Source organism: Cavia porcellus, unplaced genomic scaffold, assembly GCF_034190915.1.
Source record: "Cavia porcellus strain 051 isolate PalLab524CR breed Dunkin Hartley unplaced genomic scaffold, mCavPor4.1 scaffold_40, whole genome shotgun sequence".
Classification (NCBI taxonomy): domain Eukaryota; kingdom Metazoa; phylum Chordata; class Mammalia; order Rodentia; family Caviidae; genus Cavia; species Cavia porcellus.
In genome coordinates this window covers 4881837-4898046 of record NW_026947523.1, presented here as the reverse complement: position 1 = coordinate 4898046, position 16210 = coordinate 4881837, and the positions used below count along the sequence as shown (strand labels likewise).

Sequence of the window (16210 nt, the reverse complement as noted above, 5' to 3'; positions counted from 1 at the left end):
GTGTGCACCCTGGGTCCTGCAGGAGGCCCTAACACACCATGCTGCTGCCAGGGAAGGAAATCCACGTGGGGCCCAGCCTGGGGGACAGGAGCCAGGGCGTGGTCCCAAAGCCCCGTCTCCAAGGAGGTGGGCCCCGTCCGTCCTCAGTGTCATTCCACGAGCACCAGGGCTTGGTGCCCTCCTGAGCACCACACAAACATAAGCTGCAAAATGACAACTTCCACGGTGACCCTGGCCTCCTGGTCACCTTCACAACGAGGTCAGCGCTCGGCACAGCCCACTGGCCCACCCCGTTCACGGCCACCTCCTGCCTCTCACCCCCTGCCCAGTGCTTGGCCATGCTGAAAGCTCAAGGACGGGTGAGCTCCTGTTGCCCAAGGGCCTCTGTCCTCTTTTCCCAGACGACCTGGGTTTCACCCGCCTGAAGCACCTGAAGCACCTCCGCCCCTACGAATGCGTGCCAGGCAGAATAGGGGCGCTTTACAGAGCAGGCACATCTGTGGTCAGCCAGGCACGGAGGAAGGGCCCGGTGGAGGGCGGGCTGAGGTGCCCTGATGGGCTGAGCGGGGTCGCACAGTGAGCCTCTCCCTGTCCGTACCTGCGACAAAGCCTGCTGGGAGGTGCTGACTACTTCCTGGACGCTCTTCACCACCTCCTCCGGGTTCAGCGTGGAGAAGTTGATTGGCACAGCGTCTTCCTTCTCCTCCCGCTGAGGTCGAGCTGCCTTGCTGCTCTCCAGTGCTCTCAGGAAGTCAAGGTAGTTGATGGTATTATCATGGCAGATGATTCCCAAGCTTGGTGCCCCCAAAAAAGAAAAGGATATGTTAACTGAAAAAAAAAATCTTTCGGTTATTCATTCACCAAACCATTGCTGAGCACAAGGCAACATGGGGAAAGTGGACGGTTTTGTGACCTGGTTCCCCGCCCTCTGTCATCAGACAGGCATACAAAGCTGCCAGAGACCGGAACAGGCGAGGGCCATGAGAGCAGAGGGGGCCATGCCCCAGGAGGCCTCCATTAAAGACCTGTCCTCAGCGCCCAGCAGGGCCCACAGCCCGGGAGCAGGAACAGTGGGGAAGCGGGCAGACAGGGGGCTTCTGGCAGGGGCGTGATGCTTGCAGAGCTGTCCCTTGGGGCGGGCTCACCGCTAACAGAGGCATCAGAGATGGCCTAGAAGTGACACTGTCGGGTGGCGGAGAGTAAGGGACCTGGACAGGAGCTCCTGCAACCATCAGGGCCTTAACTGAGGCACAGAGGAACCAGGAAGAAGGAGACCGCTTGGGACAGTGCAGAGGACAGGAGGGATCCCCCAAAAATGGAAATTAAATTCCTTATCAAGAATGGTGGGGAGAAATGGTGGGAGGAAGCTGCCAGGCTCACAGCTCTCCAACGATATCTGTGTAGGACTTGTGAGGCTTAGTATTTTCTCTAAAAGCCCGTCTGAGTGCCCACCACCCCCAGCAGGGCATCCATGTAGACATGGACACTCCCCCACGCCGACCCAGAAGAGGTGGCCTGTCCACCCTGGGGGGAGACTGGGGGTGAAATCCCCCGAGAATCCACAGCATATTTATTAATAAAGATGTAAAGACGCAGCCTCGAGCTGCCATGCATCCCAAGTTCGCATTTCCATAACTGGACTCCTGGGCCGTTTTCGGGGCTCAAGCACAGAGATGCTCCTTTGCCCGGATGGGACGCGAAGGTCAGAATGGGACTGTGTGGGGCGTCATCAGATGGAGCGAAGGGGTCCAGTGACTCAGATCTGCTTTGACTCGGGAACTAAGGGCCGAACATTTGTATCCCACAGCTGTGGAGCCCTGGGGCTCAGCCCTGTGATGGCTCATGGGGGGACCCGAGGAAGAGGACAGTCAGCACTTCATCAGCGCGGTACTAACGCAGAGCAAGGAGACCCAGTGTATACGCTAACCTCCCCGTATGGCTTAGAAAAGTCTGTTTGGATCTGGAAAAGAATAATCTCCACATAATCACTGATAGCCGGGATGCCTATCGTTAAGAGGTGTTTGAGAAGAAACACGGATCCGTGGCAGTCCTTATTAAGGTTTCAGGTGTAAAAAGAAAAACTTGGTTACCCTCACTGAAAGGCAGATTACAGAGATGCTCCAGAAACACCTGTTTAATTAAAATATCAGGAAAAAACAGAAAGGAAGAGAAGAAGCATTTGAAGTCATCTTGACTGACTTTAAAAACAAAAAGACGAAAACCTTGCCAGCAGAGAAAGATGCGGATGACCTTGGACTTCTCACCAGAAATCCTGAGAAGGAAGCCTGGACACAAAAGTCAAAAATATATCAACCGAGAGTCCCACGTTGGGTGAGACTGGTCCGCAGCGGGGAACTGAGGACTAAGGACCTGGGTTTCTGGGGGTCATTTTCTTCTGCTCCTGCACAGACAGGAAGTCCCAGAAAGCTCCCAGGCAGCCGCTGGCAGCAGCAGACCAGAATCCTCTCAGCCACAAGCCTAAATGGTCCCCAGGAAGGGAACCTCACATCAACAACAAATTCAAGATAACTATACGCCAAACACCGTGTGGCGTGCTCTTATACTATAAATCTTTATTAATCTCCAGTTCAGCTTTGTGCTGCAGCACTATTCTCTGCTGAATCTGATGACAGAAGAGCTGGCACTGGGCTCCACCCGGAAAGTGACACCCAGGTCACTCTGCACTACAGACCAGGGCCCAAAAGTCCTCCCCATCTGTGTGGAACTCCGAATCTGCTCGCTGAGGGCCCTTCTCTTCATGCAAGCATATTTTTGAGGAAAGACTCTACTGAGAAAGATTGCTTTAAAAGTGACCGTGAAGAGGGATTCTGAAAGATTTTGATGTCTGTTCTTAATATCAGAGAAACGAGATGGCACATTCATGAAATAAGAACAGGATGCTGGAGACGAGGAGCATTTGGAGAACGGGAGCGAGCGTCAGATGACAGAAGGGGAGATCAGAAACAAAACTGCAAAAAAGGCGGGGAGCCGACACGGGAGGGAAGGCCGAGAGTGGGATGAAAAGAGAGAAGACGGAAGTAGGGGAGAAGCGTTCACCCCACTGACACAGAGACGTCCAGCTGGCTCACTGACCAGCAGTAACGGGAGCTTCCCTGAGAACAGCGGAGAGGAAATCACTCGTGAAGTAAGTCAAGACAACTTCTGGGAGCTGCAGCGTGTGAGAAGATGAAGCTGGAGGGTTAGAGGAAGTGTGGGAACACCCCGGACAGAGACGCACACTGCACACCGGGGGAGCTGGAGTCTGAATGAGACACTAAATGACCAGAAGGCGCTGGGGATGCGGCTCAGCGGCACGGCATCTGCCTGGCAAGTGCAAGGTCCTAAGCCCGATCCTGGTACCAATAAACAAGCAGAAAAAAGCAGCTTATCCTGAGGGCGGTGCTACGGAGAAAGACGGGTCAGCTGGCTGCGATGGCCTGCACACGGGTCATTCACTCTGACCTATCAGGAAACACCGCACACTTGTCCAATCGCTTTCTTGTTGCTTTGGGCTGACTCAAGCCCCTGGGACGCAGCCCAGCCCAAAGGAAGATGGGGCGATCTTTGCAGTGCTCCCGAAAAATGCACCTGGCCCCGCCCGAAACAAGAACAGAAACCAAACCCCAGAGACCTGTTCAGCAGGGCAGCCAGCTCCTCCTCCTGCAGGGGACAGCCGCACTCCTGCAGCACCTGCTGCATCTTGTGGAGGGACACAGAGCCCAGCTGGCATTTGTCCAGCGTGCTGAGCGCTTTGCCGATGTCTTGGACGTGGTCCACCAGCAGATTCCTGAAAGAGAACACGTTTCAGCCGCGCCTCGGACCAGCGTGAAGGCCTGCTCGCTCCCCTGGGGTGACTCTGCGAGGTATGCAGCAGGCTTCGGGGGCATTTAAGGGAAAAGGTATCTCGGGAAAAAATGCCAGGTCCGGGCCACCATCCTGTTATTCTCATCAGAGAAATTGCAGACTTTTTTTTTTTTTACTGGATTTGGGACTTCGAATAGAATCAAGGACTTCAAAATACAGGGATCTGACTCTGCTTTGTTTTGTCACATTTGGTTTTATTCTCTTCCAAAAAAAAAAAGTAATAAGAACTGTGGGAGTAATAAAACCCAAAATGTGTAATTGTTATTGTAAAAAAGAGAGAAAAAGAAAGTGCTCTAAAGATATAACTGCAAGTATGCTTAGGTGTGTAAGACAGATGACCATATTACTAAGATTTTGTTGGATCATTGAACACAACTGTTTGCAGTCTCATTGTATGAATGTCCACTTTGTATGCTTTAATTCTGTAACTTGAATGACTATTCTAGGATGACAATACGTAATCTATTAACTAGTGATTTCTTACTGTTTATTTTTTTTGAAATTCTGTATTACTTGTACCCTTTTACTGTTTTGTTTTGTTTTTCTTTCTTTAAATAAAAAAATACAGGGAGGTCACAGATGTATGGAGACTCTCGCTCTCCATAAACGCTTGCTGAGTGCCTATCACATGTCGCCTGCTGCTCCAGGGACATGGAGGACACACACAGGTGTCCCCAGGAGACTTCACCTCCCACTGAGCCCAGGCAGAAGACACAGCGCATGCAGGCTAGGAGAGTGGGTGAGAACAGTCAGGGGACAGGGACTGCCGAGGCGGCAGGGGACTGCTGTCCTCAGCAAGGGGTCAGGTAGGCCTCCTGCGGGGTGACCCCAGGTCCCAGCGCAGGAGGCAGAGTCCTCTCTGGGTTCCCGTGAGCATCGGGGCAGGAGTGTCCAGGGACGCATCATGTTTTGGTCAAGCGCCTGCTGTTAAACACGGCCAACATCTGTGAGCATCCACTGGGACAGCGAGAGCTGAACTGTCCCCTTGAGCATGATCCCACAGTGACCTACTCAGCAACCCCACAGGGGCACATGGAGCCGTGCACGATACCGGAAAGGGCAGCTGAGGACAAGACGGGGCCTTCCGTGGTGGTGAGAGGGACGAGTTCCGCGCAGGGCCCAGCTCCAGGCCTATTCCAGGCAGGGTCCATTTCCCCAGGTCTCTCCGATTCAGTTTTTCCGCATAGGGACCTTCCTCCTGGACTTCGCCGACATTACTGTGGGTGGACTAGAGAAGTGTGGATGTCCGTGAGGGTGAGCAGCTTTGCCCTTGACCGTGGTGGGAGGGGCCCAAGTTCTCCGCCTTTCTGAGAAGCTCCTTCCAACAACTTCAGGCGGCGCCTGCCAGATGGCCTCGGAGGCCAGGAGGCTCCCGATGTTCCTCCAGGACAAGAACATGTGGTCGATTCTGAACCGTGTGTCCCTGGTGGAAACTCTGTCACTTCTGGTAGGTTCTTGGGGGAGAAGACAGTCCCTTGACCGCACCCAAACAGTCTGCAGAAATGGGACATTCAGAAGCCCGGGAAGGTGAAGTAGAGAATCTTGAGTGTGGATGGTGACATCTACAGTGAGGACCCCTGACAAGGCCCAGTGTTCCCCGCTGGCCTGTGATTTGGAGCACACTCCTGCGATGTGGGAGCACTTAACACCACCGAGCCATGTCAGGCACAGCACCAGTGATTCGGGTCCCCAGCCAGGCTGAACCCTGCCCCCCCCCATTACAAAACCACAGCTCGACCTCAGAGCCATCTGTCCCTCTGAATCCCTCCGAGTGAAAGCCAATGAGAGGAAAAAACTCAACACGTTTTTGGAGATATATATATACTTAGCAAATGGAGGCATTCAGCATTTCTGGACCAGCTCGGAGGCAGTAATGATTCCCTTTCAGAGCAAGTATGTGCACAGAGTACATGAGAGCCGGAGCTCAGACAGCAGCAGGCTGCTGCCGGCCCGCATGGGGAGCAGGGCTGTGCCGGCCCGGTCCTGCCTGGCTCCTCAGGGAGCCTGCGGAGGCTCCCCAGCCCCGCGGGCTGCCGCCTCCCAGCCCGCAGGGCCTTCTTCACCCTGAAAATGTATTTGCAGGGCCCTGCAAATGGAATCAATTCCCTTGGATTCAAAGGCAGGTATGAGGAGGGACCTCACACTCTTGTGCACTGAAGGCCTTTTTCCGTTTTTCTTTTCCTGCCCTTGCTTCCTGCCACACCAAGGGAAAAAACCCAACAGGAAGGACCAGCCAGTTTGGAGACTCGCTCCAATGTGACCTGCCCCACTGCTGCTGTTCCAGTCTGGACGTCCCCCCTAAGCCTCATGCAGTCCTGGGGCAGGCTTCCAGAGTTTGTGAATGACCATGATCCAAAGTGGGGATTACGGGTGTGAGTGCTGCACCCACATGGGTGTGGCTTATACACAACGTACGGGACAGAAAGAGTTTTCTCTCCGGGCTCCTCCCGCTTTGCCCTTGTTTTGTGCCTCCATCAACTGTCACCCTCTGCCATGTACCACTCTGCCTTGGAGCCAGCTGATTATGGATTGAAACGTCCACAAACTGTGAGCTAAATAAACCTTTCCTTCCTTAAAAGAGAGAGACACAGTTATGAAGCTGGGTCCCTGTGACTCGGTGGGACCATCCACTACTGGTCTCATCTGAGTCTCAAAGAGAGGAGGAGATGGACAAGATCACAGACATGGGGTCTTAGGCTCATCTGAAAGTTCCGTGACCAGGACACTGCCAAGTCCGGGCAGTGGGGGGCAAAGCTACTTCACGAGTTTTGGAGCCCAGGACTCCTGAGACCCCACAAGCTGGCCATGCATCTGACATGGTCTTCGAGATAGCAGGGTGGTGGCAGGGAGAGTTGGGGAGCTGGGTCCTTGGGCTTGAGAAGGGTCGTCACATGTTGAGTGGTCTCCGCTGAGCTCCTTGCACCAGTGAGAACAGGCACAGCTTCATTTCTCAGCAGAAGCCAGGACTCGAGTGGGTAACGAGGCCACCCTGGCTGGCGAAGATAAATGACACTGTCCTGTTGGTTTTGTGACAGATTCGACTTACACCAATACTGCATGTATTTTACATTCAGTTTCACAGACTCCGGTCTCTGCTCAGTAACTGAGACGTGATCCAGGGCGCAGTCTAGCTGCCCCTCCCTTCATCTGACTTCCTTATGAGGTTACAGTCCTGTATCCTTGGCCGGTTTGGGGGGTTCTTCAGCAGGGACTCATCCATTTGTTCATTTGGGCGGGGACAGAGAACTGAGTCCTGCCATGTGAGGGGACAGACAGGGGCAGGGGCAGGGGCAGGTAAGCACAAGGGGCGTGTACGGCAGAGCCACACCTGAGGAGAGGGACGGGCAGCCACGGGGCTGGGACTGGGGACGTATCAGGGAAAATCATCCAGGGACTCTCATATCATGCACAGTACAGTATTTTCCTGAGTATAAATGTTAAAAACATGATACAGGAAGCTGGTCTTAAGTTTCGTAGATAACGGAGTACAATCCACCATCCAACGCAATGTACGGCTTTGGCAGGCAGCTTCTGGTCCCTGCAGGCGTGCACCCGCCAGACGCCGGACACCATAGCAGTCGTGGCTATGCACTGCATGGCTGGCCAGCCCATTACCTCGGACCCTCTGCGTGCTCTCTCACAGTAATTCCAATAGATGTGACACTGTCACACTATCTTTCGGGTCATGTGTCACTAGACCAGTGCACTGAATGGGGATTGAAAGGGATTTCTTTTGTTGTTATTAAGGCTGCACTATAAGTCCTCCCTTGCATCTGCCAAGCTCTTCTGAGTTGGTTCACTGGGAGGGAGCCCTCCATGTAGAAGTGGGGACTTAAAGGGTATCTGTCCATCCATCCATCCATCCATCCACCCACCCATCCACCAATCTATCCATCCAGCCACCCACCCACCCATCCACCCAGCCACCTACTCATCCATCCATGGATACCCATGCATCCATCCAGCCACCCATGGGACCAGAGATAGTACAGGACCCCAGGAGTAGTTTTCAAAGGCAAAATCTGAAAGATGTGAGACTGGGTGTGGGTAAGGTGGGCCGGGTGTATAGCTTTGGACTCCTGACAGCACTCTGGCTTACAGATTTCTAGAACCTGCAGCAGTGAGGGAGCAGAATGATCGCCCTGTAACTTCACCGGCACACACCGGGTGGGACCATCGTGCAGCAGTGCTGCTGCTGGGGTGAACAGAGGGCAGAGCGCCTGGACTCCCAAGCCCACCTGGCAGGCTTGGCCCTCTCTGTGCTCTGCTGCAGCTCCTGGATCTCCTCTTGCACCTGCTGGGGCTTGGTGAAGTGGCCCAGGAAGTTGAAGTAGTCTTCTGCATAGGGCCGGTGGACTGTTGGCGAGTAGTTAATACCCAGTTTCTGTAAAAACTCCTGGTAAGTAATGTACCCTCTTCCCTCGGTGTCATAGCTGAAACAAAAACAGAAACAGAAACAAAGCCGTCGTCAGTAGCCGTGAAGGTGTGCGGGTGCTTGGGACCCGCACCACATCTGCACGGTCTGCGAGGAGCCTGCGGGCACACTCAGAAAGGCAGAGTTCCAGGCCCGGCCCCAGACCCACCCTGAATCTGCAGCCAGCAGGTTCCCCGGTGGCCGGCAGGCACCAGGTCTGGAATGCACTGCTCTGAATCGCAGAGGCCTCTCCTTGTGTAGGACTCTCCATGGGAGGATGCAGCCAGGGCCAAGCACTTGCCCTGCTGCTGGGAACACAGCTGCGACCACAGAAAGTCAAACCAAGCCTTCTGCACGTTCACCAGTTTTTATTTTGTGCCGAGCACCGACTTGCAGAAGGAGCTATGCTAACATTTAGGAGAAACTCCTTTAAAAAAAAAAAAAGCGTATTCCATCTGAAGATGCCAAGAAACGCAGCCCACTTGATTCAAGGGTGGCAGGGCCCCCGTTTTCTCCCCGAAGCGATGACAATTACACACCCAACAAGAGCGCTGGAAGGAAAACAAGATAAGAAGGGTGCTCGGTGCTTTTATGTCATTTTCCATTATCAAGATTTTTCTGAATTATAATTCATTAAAAAAAAGACATAATGGAGGGTTTTTATCTCCCAACGTTATTCAAATAGAATAGAATTACTTCAATAAAAATGGTTAGGCAAATTGCCAATTTTCTTTAAAGGAAAATTGCATTTATTTTTATAGGAAGATCTGGGTCCTCCTCCAATCGATACAAAATGGCATTTTCAGATGTGATTTTCTTTTCCCCCAGATAAACTTGGAGGTTCGAAGAATAAGACTCCGAGTTGAAACAATCTCAAGGCTAATGCTTGTGTGAGGACGTCGGGCTCCCGCCGGCTGAGCCTGGCTGCCCGTGGCTGCAGCGTGGGGTCGCGCTCCTCTGCCCGCTCCTGACGGGCTCCTCCAGGACAGCGACGGACCGCATAGCTGCTCGGGGCCACACCGAGCCCCAGTGATGAAGACAGGCCCTGGCTCTCCTCACAGGATGGAGGGGCAGGAGGAGGAGGAGGAGGTGGAGGGCAGGGGCTCCACCCACGAGCTTCGTGCACAGGGAGGTGGTGGAAGCCTGGGTTCTAGGTCAGCAGCTGGAGCCACATAGGCAGATTCTGCCTCAAAACCCAACCAACCAACCAGTCGACCAACCAATCGTACCAACAATACAAACAAAACAACCAAAGCAACACACCCAACAGGAGGCCTGCGGGTTCCACCTCCCAAGGTCTCTCCTTGGCAACAAGGGCCAGTGACTCCCAGGCAATGCCATCAGGACAGGGGCTGTCCTTGCTGCTGAACCTCGGAGGGGCAGGGCTACCGTCTCCTGAGCTCTGGGGTGACGCCAGGGCTGCCCTTTCTCTGTAACTGCGTAGGGCCAGGAACTCCCTCGCACCACCTGAGTGAGGCAGCGATGAATTCTGGTGGGAACACCTGCTGGCCAAGCTCCCAAGGTGCCCCGTCCCTGCAGGGTGGTTCTGGACCGGCTCCTGGTACCTTTATCAGGAACCTCTCTCCTGCCGTGTAAGATGCATTGCTTGGTCCTGGCCCAGTGGAGGGATGGGTGGATGGGGACCCCAAGAGCACCACTCTCCAGTGGTGAGCCAGAGCGACAGCTTCCGGGCTGGATCCCTCCTCCACCCGTGCTCTAGAGAGCGCCGGCAACCTGTCGTAAATCACGGCACTTGAACTGAATGAAAAGGCGCTTCTTAATTACTTCATTAATAAAGATCATCAACATTCTCTTCGCATCGCAAAAGGAACAGAAGGCCAGATTGCACAACTGCAACTAAAATATTGTTATGAATGCGGATAATAAAGAGAGTTAATTCCGCTTACATAACCTCACCCTTCATTACATAATCCTTGGTGTACCATTAAAAAAGGAATCAACTCGCCTATAAAGGTTGAATTTTAAAACAGCTCCGCAACAGATGTGCCGGGGAGAATGTGCGCACAAGCAGAGGCCCCATAAAAACTTGCGTTTGCGTGTGGCAGGGTCCATTAATTTATGACATAATCAGCTCACTTGGCCTGTTTACTTTATGCACAGCGATTCGGGGGCGCACGGAATCTGGATCTGCAGAAAGTCTGGGGCCCCGGTGCTCATTTCAGGGCCTGCTTCTTATAGACAGCAAGGAAGTACTTTTTAGTGCCAGGGGCGCCAGGGGTGAGGTCACACCGTGTCGTCGTCGTCGGATGTCATACCTTTGCAGCTAGGGGGCACCTTGGAGGTTGGTCTGGTGGCTCCAACAGCTGACCTTCAGAATGGACAGTGATGAGTGGTCTGAGCTGGCCGGGCCCAGTGGCCCGATCCTTCCTACTCTCCCAGCACGTGGAAGTCCAGCGTGGCAGAGGAAGCACCCGCTTCTCCTGAGGTGGCCCACTAGAGCTGCAGGAGCTAGGACCCTCTGGGGAGTTCCCCCAGCAAACCTGGCCAACACGTCCCCAAGACCAGCGTTCCCACGGGGCATGTCCCGCATACCCAGCCTGCTGAGGCTCGACCCTGCGGCCGGCCGCGTCCCCTCCAATCTTCTTTTCGAAGCTAAAGATCCTGCTCACTCTGTTTCTTCCAGCCTTTCCTGCCCCGTCCGAACGTTTGCCAGCTGGATACTGGGTTGGTTCTCTATAGGCTGGGCTCGCTGAGCCTGCGGAGTGACCTTGCTTCCTGAGTCCTTTCCTCAAGAAAGCTGCTGCCCAGCAGTGGCCTCTCCTTCTGTTTCCACACTGAACTGTGAGACGCTGCTATTTTATACGAATGTGGGAGTCATACACTGACCATGTCAAGACAAGTGGGTGCACCAGGTCTCGTGTCCCTGTGTACCTGTCGGGGCCGCCTGGCTGCCAGCCACATCCCCGAACCCTCGGCTGACTGCGTCCACTTGCTGTCCGCGGTGGGCTTCTCTTTGGTGGGCTCCTAGACTGTCTCCGTTACGTTCCTGCAAGGCTCCTTCTGCCGAGGGCCGTGCTGCCTTTCTTCCCTGGGACCCAGGGAGGCAGCACGGGGCTGGCACTTAGCTTCAAAAACTCACCGCTTCCTGGTTGAAGGAACGTGGGAGACACTGCTACACGCCAACGCTCCTGCAGCGGTCTCCTCCAAGCCAAGCCGGGGGTGCTCCTGACTGCGGGGAGCAGGGCTCCTTTGTCCCTTCTACCCACTCTGAGCCAGGCTCACCTGACCACCTGGTGTCCATCTGTGACCCCTGTGTTGCTGGTGGGGACCTCAGCCAGCTCTGGCATTGGGTTGTGGGCAGAAGTGGACACAACCCCGTAAGCTGTGGTGACCCTCCAGCTCCGGAGTGCCCCACTGAGCTGGTGCCCCCCACTGAGATGATAAAGCCACCCCCTGGAAGTCACTCAGGTCCCTAAGACACTGCTTGGAAGGGAACGGTCCACAAAAGCCCCTTGATCGGCAGCAGAATAAGACATAAAATATCAATGCACGGAACCACTGAGATTAAGGGGTTAATTTATTAATTTACTTCTACAGCCCAGATCGGACCCTCACACTATCCGGAGCTCTAAAGCTGTGCACTTCACAGGTGCTTACTGAGTGTGGAGTGCATAATGGATGTTGACACTTCTCCCTTGTCTGTATTTTTGCCTTTTTTTTTTTTAAGTGTTCCTGTTTTCACGGGAACAGAACATCATCTTCCGCTGCCTCTGCCTGCCCAGCGCTGGGGTCCTCTTGTTCTGACACGTGACACGGAACCTGCCCAGATCCCAGGATGGATGGAGGCGTCACTGGCCCCGGGCGCTCCTGACTCCCCTGGGTTCAGCTACTCAGGAGGCCTGGGGTGTGGGGTTCCCCACACACTGCCGGGAGTGGAGAGGACGCTGGCTCCTCCCTGTTGTCAGGGTAACTGGAGAAGTTGCTGGTACCTTGACAACTTGTCCTGCAGGCGCAGCTCCCAGCATGCCCTGCACTGGGAATGGTGGCCAAGGGCCGGCACTAATTGCACACACGCAACCGTGAGGGGAACGAACCGGGACGGGGAGGTGGGTGAGGATAATGCGACGGATGTCACCTCCAGCTGGAGAAAAGGAAGACAAACAGCCTGGCGATCTCACAGCTGGCCAGCCGTCTCTGCTGAGGGGCTGGGCTGGGGGCACTGTGGGCTCTTTCTCTGTGACGTTCTGGGTTTTCTGTGCCTTCTAGAATGAGCGCGCATTCACAGTGCCAGAGGAACACTTTTCCAGATCTGATTTTCATTTTGCTCCTGATTGCTATGCATAGAGGCCAGGCACTCCACACGCCTGGGGTTGCTCAGTGCCCAGGACTGTCCCACCAATGTGTGGCCAGACCCACACTCTGTGGTGTGCAGTGGTGCCCTGGGGCGCAGCTGTCCAAGGCTTTCCTGGTGTCCAGCTGGCCCCCAGGAGCACCTCCCTCCTCTCGTGCAGCCTCTTCCTGGCCGCCTAAGGGCCGCTCCTCACCTCTGGACTCCTGTTGGCCCCCGCTGCCTTCCGGGGTGTCTGCACCTGCCCGCCTGCCCAGGTTGCCTGCCTGTGGCACCCCCAGGCTCAAGACAGGGTCCCCACGGGATCCTGGCCAGCACACTGGGACTCAGCTGCTGTGTAGGGCTGAGACCCCTCTTATCTGCCAGTCTCCCCAAGTCCCCAGTGGCAGGCCAGGCCGCTCTGGAATGTGACGCTCCCCTTTCCCGCTGGCCCTCATCCTGTCCTTGCCTCCTGCTCCAGGAGGACTACTTGGTGGGAGGAGGACAGAGCCATGCCATTCCCAGGGCCACCTCTAGCACAGGGCTGAGTTCCAGCGGCATCAGAGACACCCGGCTGGGTGGGATGGGCTCCAGCCCTGGGGTGGGGGCACTCTCCGATCTCTCAGAGATGCCCTGTTGCCCTGGGAGCCCTGGCACCCAGATGGCAGTGGTTGCCCCTCTGCTGCTCCATGGGCCACACACAAGCCGCAGCCTCCTGGTCCCTGACTTCTAGCCCAGGTCTTCACTCACTGCATGGCATTGCTCTCCGTCCTCAGCTGCACACGGGGGAGGAAGCTCCTGGGCTGCCCTCGGCCTGGAAGATCCATCCTGCCTCCTCCAGGGGAGACATGCCGTGCAGCCCCAGGCAGAGACCATGCTGTGGTCCCATCTCTGTCCTCCAGGATGCGCATTGCAGACTGTTTCTCCCAGCTGACCCCGCAGGTGGGTGTGGCCAACAGAATGGGGCAGTGCGATGGCCAGGTTTCCAGGCCTGGCCCTGTCCAAGCTGGCCACGTGGTCCTCTGTGGCTTCTCTTCTCTGCTGGGACTCAACAGGTGATGGGATGGCTGCTCCTGAATGATCCCCCCACCCACACAAGGCCTTGAGGTCATCTTAGGGGGACCCCTGGGCAGCTGCCCTGGTCAACACCGCCCCAACTACTCAGTTTAAAAGTTCCCTTCATCCCAGAACTCTGGGAGGCTGAGGCAGGAGGATCACAAGCTTGAGTCCAGCCTGGACAGCTTAGCCATTTAGTGAAACCTTGTCTCAAAATGAAAACAAAGAGGGGGCTGAGCGTGTAGCTCAGCTGGAAGACCCTGGGTTCAACCCTCGTATGGCAAAAACAAAACCAAACCAAAAAGCCTCTTCAGTGTTACAAGCCCAGTGGAGCTGGCCATACAATATTATGAGCACCAAACTGCAGGCTTAAAAATAGTTACGACAGTAAATTTCATATGCATTTTATTATTATAAAAAACCTGAGGGACAAATCCTAAGTCACTACAAATTGGGTTTGATGTGTGAAATGTAGATACAGCATCAACTGTTTTTTGATGTAGTTCCTCTAACAGAATAAAAATCACAGTTATAAGTGCTACAATTTGTGGACCGGCCATGCACTGCTTTACTGAGCTAAGAGAGACCCGACAAGGTCAGGGCGGACCACGAAGCTGTGGGGGTGCTGGCCGGGAGAGGCAGCTTTGGGAGCAGCTTCCCGAGCGAGGGGAGAGCACAGGAATTTTGCACCAGGAACGGGACTCGTCTAGGGCCGTGGTGGAATTTCTCTGGCCTATGGGATTCATCCCACTCTTGTATCTCTCCACTTAACAAACTGATTCTGTCACATGAAAAAAAAATGACAGCTCAGTTCAAAAGCCCAGCTTAGCCGCCACTCGTCCCTGAGGCCTCCACAGTCCCTGCGGGGACTCTGTGCTGGTCTCTGAACGTTTCCCTCCTCAAGGCCGCACGGGTGCTAAGAGCAGGCACCCCTGTTCTCAGTTCCTCTTGGCCTCCCACCCAACCACCCAGATCCAGCGCCTGGTGTTCAGAGCACGTTTGCTGAAGGACTCAGTGAGGAAAGAGCCGGCACTCTCCATGGGTCCCTCCTGCTGTCCTCGAGCATCCCGGGTGACAGGGAGGAGTTCCAGGAGCGTGAGGCCCAGGGAAGCCAGGAGCACGAGGCGGGCCACACAGCTGGAAGGGGCGGAGGGCCAGGCGAGGCACCGTCTGCCAGCCATCCCTCTGACCCACTCAGGATCCCGGGTGGAAGGCCAAGCAGCGGAAGGTGGGAACTTCTCACCGCAACGGGTTCATGCAACACGGAGTGGAAATCTGTGCCTTTCCTAAGACTGCTCACTGGCGTGTGAGGCCATCAGGACCCTGATTTCTCCCAGGTCCCCATCCCGCCTGTGCCCCCAGCAGCTTCCTGATTCACTTCCCATCAGAGGCACACCAGAAGTTCTCGGCTCCCCAGGGCCTGGCTGATAACAGCTGACTGGGGCGGTCGCCTGCACACAGGATCCCCCATCTCCATTCTGGTCCCCAGGACGCTGGCAAGCGCCTCCTGTGCTGTGATCTCTGCCGACCCTCCAGCTCCTGCTTTGCACCCCCGCCACCTGCCGGGCAGCACTGTGCTCTGGGAATCCGGGGCTGCTCTCTGTGCCTGGACTGTCCCCTGAGCACAAGGGCCACCACCTCGTGGCTTTCGCAAGCAGGGAAGCCGCCACGCCTGACCAGTTGCAGAGAGGTCACTGATTACTCAGCTGCAAAAACCTAGCTAATTCGCTGGGGTCAAAAGGAACAGGAAGTGAAAACTGGCCCTGTGTTGGAATTGATTTTTAAAAAGTAGTAAGGATTTTTTGAGCACTTCAAGCGGTTTTTCTAAATTAGATACCAATCTACCTAACTCTAAACCTGGTCGCTCCGGACACATGAAAGGCTGAAAGCTGACAGGTACCACGCTGTGAGCTCACTCCTGAGTGGACACCAGGGCCAGCGCTATCCTGTGGGAGCCCAAGGGGGAACAAGGGGGTAACAAAGGAGGAGGTGACCAGAGATGGCTTTGGTGCTTTGATCTCAGGTATCTACGCAGGGAATAACTCAGCCGGGGCCTGATTCAAAAGCAGCTGTATCTCAGACACATTCTGAAAACATGGCACCTACATTGGGTTCTATTTTCAGTCTAAGAGGCCCTTGGGAAAGCTCTCCGAGTTGCCAAAAGTTTGGTTATTTTCTCCTAACAAATTACTTATCTGTAAAACAGTGGTGCGAGTTTGATTTTCAGCATCGGGCGATGGGGAGCGCGGCTTTCCCTTCACCGGTTGCTCACCTGTGGGCTGAGCCAGGGGCACAGGAGGGAAGTCTTTGGAGAGCAATTTGTTTTGCTAACACAGTGCGGGCCTGTGCTCCGGGCGACACAAACCTCTCAAGCCCAGCACTCCGGGAGGGGCTACTGCGGCTCTCTGCACCTACAGTCCGCACACTGCAGCTGGTTTTGCAGGGAAGGAGGAACAGGCACCCAGGGCACAGGACTGACACCAACCCCAAACCTTTCCCAGCGGAAAGGAGTGGGGAAAGATGTGCCTGGGATTTGCCATCACGATCACCCCGGGGCCATCGGAACAGACCCGGGCCATCCTGCAGAC

At 55.0% G+C, this 16210-nt stretch overlaps 1 protein-coding gene across 1 annotated transcript in view; it reads right to left on the bottom strand.

Moving 5' to 3' along the window:
* Nucleotides 1-16210, bottom strand: part of Efcab6 (EF-hand calcium binding domain 6) — a 212828-nt gene that overhangs the window by 42943 nt on the left and 153675 nt on the right. Inside the window, exons 24-26 of the mRNA XM_013153159.3 lie at nucleotides 8103-8297; nucleotides 3632-3787; nucleotides 599-794 (exon numbers count right to left, since the gene is read on the bottom strand). Coding sequence (XP_013008613.2) covers nucleotides 599-794; nucleotides 3632-3787; nucleotides 8103-8297 — 547 coding nt within the window. The remainder of the gene's footprint in view (nucleotides 1-598; nucleotides 795-3631; nucleotides 3788-8102; nucleotides 8298-16210) is intronic.